At 41.5% G+C, this 4,380-nt stretch overlaps 1 protein-coding gene across 1 annotated transcript; it reads left to right on the top strand.

The window, feature by feature from the left end:
* Nucleotides 1-889: 889 nt before the first annotated feature.
* LOC130831594 (olfactory receptor 10C1-like) lies at nucleotides 890-1,864 on the top strand. The gene has a single exon (XM_057699859.1). It carries the CDS (start codon nucleotides 902-904, stop codon nucleotides 1,862-1,864), a length of 963 nt encoding a protein of 320 aa, XP_057555842.1. The 5' UTR covers nucleotides 890-901.
* The last annotated feature ends 2,516 nt before the right edge of the window (nucleotides 1,865-4,380 follow it).

The following is a 4,380-nucleotide window of genomic DNA, read 5'->3' as shown; positions in this document are numbered from 1 at the left end:
ATTGTATATATATGCCACATCTTCTGTATCCATTCATTTGTTGATGGGCATTTAGGTTGCTTCCATGTCCTGGCTATTGTAAAGAGTGCTGCAATAAACATTATGGTACAAGTTTCTTTTGGGATTATGGTTTTCTTTGGGTATATGCCCAGGAGTGGGATTACTGGATCATATGGTAGTTCTATTTGTAGTTTTTGAAGGAACCTCCAAATTGTTTTCCATAGTGGCTGTACCAACTTACAGTCCCACCAACAGTGCAGGAGAGTTCCCTTTTCTCCACACCCTCTCCAACATTTGTGGTTTCCAGACTTTGTGATGATGGCCATTCTGCTTGGTGTGAGGTGATACCTAGTTGTGGCTTTGACTTGCATTTCTCTGATGATTAGTGATGTTGAGCATCTTTTCATGTGTTTGTTGGCCATCTGTATGTCTTCTTTGGAGAAATGTCTATTTAGGTCTTCTGCCCATTTGTGGATTGGGTTATTTGCTTTTTTGGTATGAAGCTGCATGAGCTGCTTGTATATTTTGGAGGTTAATCCTTTGTCCGTTGTTTCATAGGCAATTATTTTTTCCCATTCTGAGGGCTGCCTTTTAGTCTTGTTTATGGTTTCTTTTGCTGTGCAAAAGCTTTTAAGTTTCATGAGGTCCCATTCGTTTATTCTTGATTTTATTTCCATGATTCTAGGAGGTGGGTCAAAAAGGATGTTGCTTTGATGTATGTCAAAGAGTGTTCTGCCTATGTTTTCCTCTAGGAGTTTTATAGTGTCTGGCCTTACATGTAGGTCTTTAATCCATTTGGAGTTTATTTTTGTGTATGGTGTTAGGAAGTGTTCTAATTTCATTCTTTTACATGTTGCTGAAAGAATCTTTCTGATGACTTTATCTTTCTTTTTTTTAGGTCATGAGCCTCAATTGTTCCTTGTGGCAGGACAACAGCATGTCTGTGAAACACTTCGCATTTGCCAAATTCTCTGAGGTCACCGAACAGTGTTTCCTTTTATTTACCCTCATCCTACTCATGTTCTTTGCATCACTGACAGGCAATGCTCTCATAGCCTTTGCCATCTGGACCAACCCAGTTCTCCATACCCCCATGTACTTCTTCCTGGCCAACTTGTCTCTCCTGGAGATTGGCTACACTTGCTCTATCATACCCAAGATGCTGCAGAGCCTTGTGAGTGAGGCCCGAGGAATCTCTCGGGAGGGTTGTGCTACACAGATGTTTTTCTTTGCATTATTTGGTATCAGTGAGTGCTGTCTTTTGGCAGCCATGGCTTTTGACCGCTATATGGCCATATGCTCCCCACTTCACTATGCAACACGAATGAGTCGTAGAGTGTGTGTCCATTTAGCAATGGTTTCTTGGGGAGTGGGTTGCATAGTAGTCTTGGGCCATACCAACTATATTTTCTCTTTGGATTTCTGTGGCGCCTGTGAAATAGACCATTTCTTCTGTGACCTCCTCCCTATCCTGGCACTAGCCTGTGGGGATACATCCTATAATGAGGCTGCAGTCTTTGTTGCAGCCATCCTTTGCATTTCCAGCCCATTTTTATTAATCATTGCCTCTTATGGCAGAATTCTAGCTGCTGTGCTGATCATGCCTTCCTTTGAAGGCCGTCGAAAAGCTCTTTCCACCTGTTCTTCCCACCTACTTGTAGTAACACTCTTCTATGGCTCAGCATCTGTCACCTACTTGAGGCCTAAAGCTAGCCGGTCACCAGAGATGGATAAACTCCTGGCCCTCTTCTATACAGTGGTGACCTCCATGCTCAACCCTATCATCTATAGTTTACGGAACAAGGAAGTCAAGGCAGCTCTTCAGAGGACTCTGGGCAAGAAAAAAGTTGTGACTCATGGGTAGGCACCAGAGGGCCACACAAAGTGCTCTTTGAAAAAGATGCACACTCAACATAAGAGGAAAGAAAGAAAGAAAGAAAGAAAGAAAGAAAGAAAGAAAGAGGGAGAGAGCAAGGGAGGAAAGGAGGGAGGGAAGGAGGAAGAGAAAGAGAGAGAGAGTAAGGGTGGAAGGGAGAAAGAAAAGAAAAAATGCATTTTTCACTCTGTTTCTTACAAATCTCTAATAACAGTAATTGTAATTTTGAACACTTATCTACTCACAATTAAAGTTCTCATTGCCAATCTCTGGGAGGAAGTTGGCTATCAAAGAATTTTAATAGGTGAGTCCAACACTAGACAGGTTTTCAAAAATATTTCAGTTTAGGCAAAACATACAGACAAGGTATAAATTACCAGATTAAATATCAGAAGCCTGGCAATTTCTTACTCTATACTCTTAGGCATTTTCTAGCCCCTGAGGGGTCCATATGACTTCTGCCCTGGTCACTGGGGTAGTGCTCCCATATATGTCTATTCAACATGACTCTTAATTCCCTAAGAACTCTTTGATGTGCGTTACTTACTTCCATAAAAATGTTTTAAATGTCTTCAGCCTTAATTGTTGGTACATTAAATAGGGTTAAATAATTCTTTTTTGAGTAGTTTGTGCTATAAAAATATGTAAACATAAAAAAAAAGCAAACTTGACTCCCACCGCCCGCATGCACCTCCCAGGGGCTTTGCAGCCTGCTCTCCTGGGGCCTGCATGCGCCCTCCCCCCCCCCCCCCACTCTCCTGTCCACACTGCAGCTGCCGCCATCTGGAGCCACTGGTGAGTTTGAGGCAAACACCACCTCAATGCGCCCGGGAGCCACCTCGGCAACCCAGACCAGCTGAACAGTCCCAAGAGCACCTGTAGGGCAAACAAGGAGATGCAGTGAGGTGCAGCAAGACCTGAGACGGAGAGTAAGAGGGCAAGGAGGAGCCAGCCCCAGAGTGAGTGCAGGGAGCAGACTCCATGTCTGCCTGAAAGAAGAATATCCCCATCTTCTTGCAGGCGGAAGAGCAGGAGAGGGCTTTGCTTTTAGTGTTATTGGTTTTTTTTTCAGTTTGTTTTTGGGGTGTTTTTTTTCTGTTTAGGTTATTTTATTTTTATTGTTGGTTTTGGTTCTTGGGCTCTCATGTTGTTTGGGTGTCCTCTTGGATTTTACTTTCCTTGTTTTATGTTGTTGCTGTTGCTGTTGTTTGCCTCTTGGTTTGTCTTTTTGTTTCCTTGGATTGGTTTTTGTTATTTGAATTGGGTTTTATTTGTCTGTTTGTTTTCTTTTTTCCTCTGTGTGTTTGTTTTTGTTTTTGTTGGTTTCGTTTTTATTATTTGCTTTGTTTTGTTTGTTTGTTTGTTTGTTTTTGCATGGTGCTTCAAGGCTTATAAGGTATTGGTTCCCAGGCCAGGGGTCAGGCTTGAGCCCCTGTGGTGGAAGCACCAAATCTGAACCACTAGACTACCAGAGGACTTCAGGCCCCAGGGAATATTAATGAGGAGCTCTTCCAGAGGTCCTCATCTTAGCACCAAGACCTGGCTAGACTCAACTGTCTGCAAGCTCCAGTGCTGGACACGTCAGGCCAAACAACCAGCAAGACAGGAACACAGCCCATCCCATCAACAAATGAGATGACAGAGAAACATCTTACAGAGGAAGGAGCAAGGTAAAAATGTACAATACCAAATTAAAGAAGAGGAAATAGGCAATCTACCTAAAAAAGAATTCAGAGTAATGATAGTAAGATGATTCAAAATCTCAGAAATAGAATGAAGGCATCAATCAAGAAAATGGCAGAAATGTTTAACAAGAGCCAAGAAAAAATAAAGAACAAACAGTAATGAACAACACAATAACTGATATGAAAAATACACCAGAAGGAATCAATGGCAGAATAACTGAGGCAGAAGAATGAATAAGTGAGCTGGAAGATAGAATGATGGAGATAACTGCTTAGGAGCAGAATTAAAGAAAAAAGAATGAAAAGAAAAGAGGACAGTCTCAGAGACTTCTGGGACAACATTAAAGGCACCAACATTTGCAATATATGGGTCCTCGAAGAAGAAGAGAAGGAGAAAGGATCTGAGAAAATATTTGAAGAGATTATAGTCAAAAACTTCCCTAATATGGGAAAGGAAATAGCTACCCAAGCCCAGGAAGCACAGAGAGTCCCATATAGGATAAACCCAAGAAGAAACATGCCATGACACATATTAATCAAACTAAAAAAAATTTAATTCAAAGAAAAAATATTAAAAGCAGCAAGGGAAGACCAACAAATAACATACAAGGGAATCCCCAGAAGGTTATAAGCTGATTTTTCAGCAGAAACTCTGCAGGAGTGGCAGGATATAGTTAAAGTGATGAAAGGAAAAAACCTATAACCAAGATTACCCTACCCAGCAAAGATCTCATTCAGATTCAACAGAGAATCAAAAGCTTTACAGACAAGCAAAAGCTAAGAGAAATCAGCACCACCAGACCAGTTTTACAACAAATG

The sequence above is a fragment of the Hippopotamus amphibius genome, chromosome 11 (assembly GCF_030028045.1).
Source record: "Hippopotamus amphibius kiboko isolate mHipAmp2 chromosome 11, mHipAmp2.hap2, whole genome shotgun sequence".
NCBI lineage: Eukaryota > Metazoa > Chordata > Mammalia > Artiodactyla > Hippopotamidae > Hippopotamus > Hippopotamus amphibius.
This window is presented reverse-complemented; position numbering and strand designations above follow the sequence as displayed.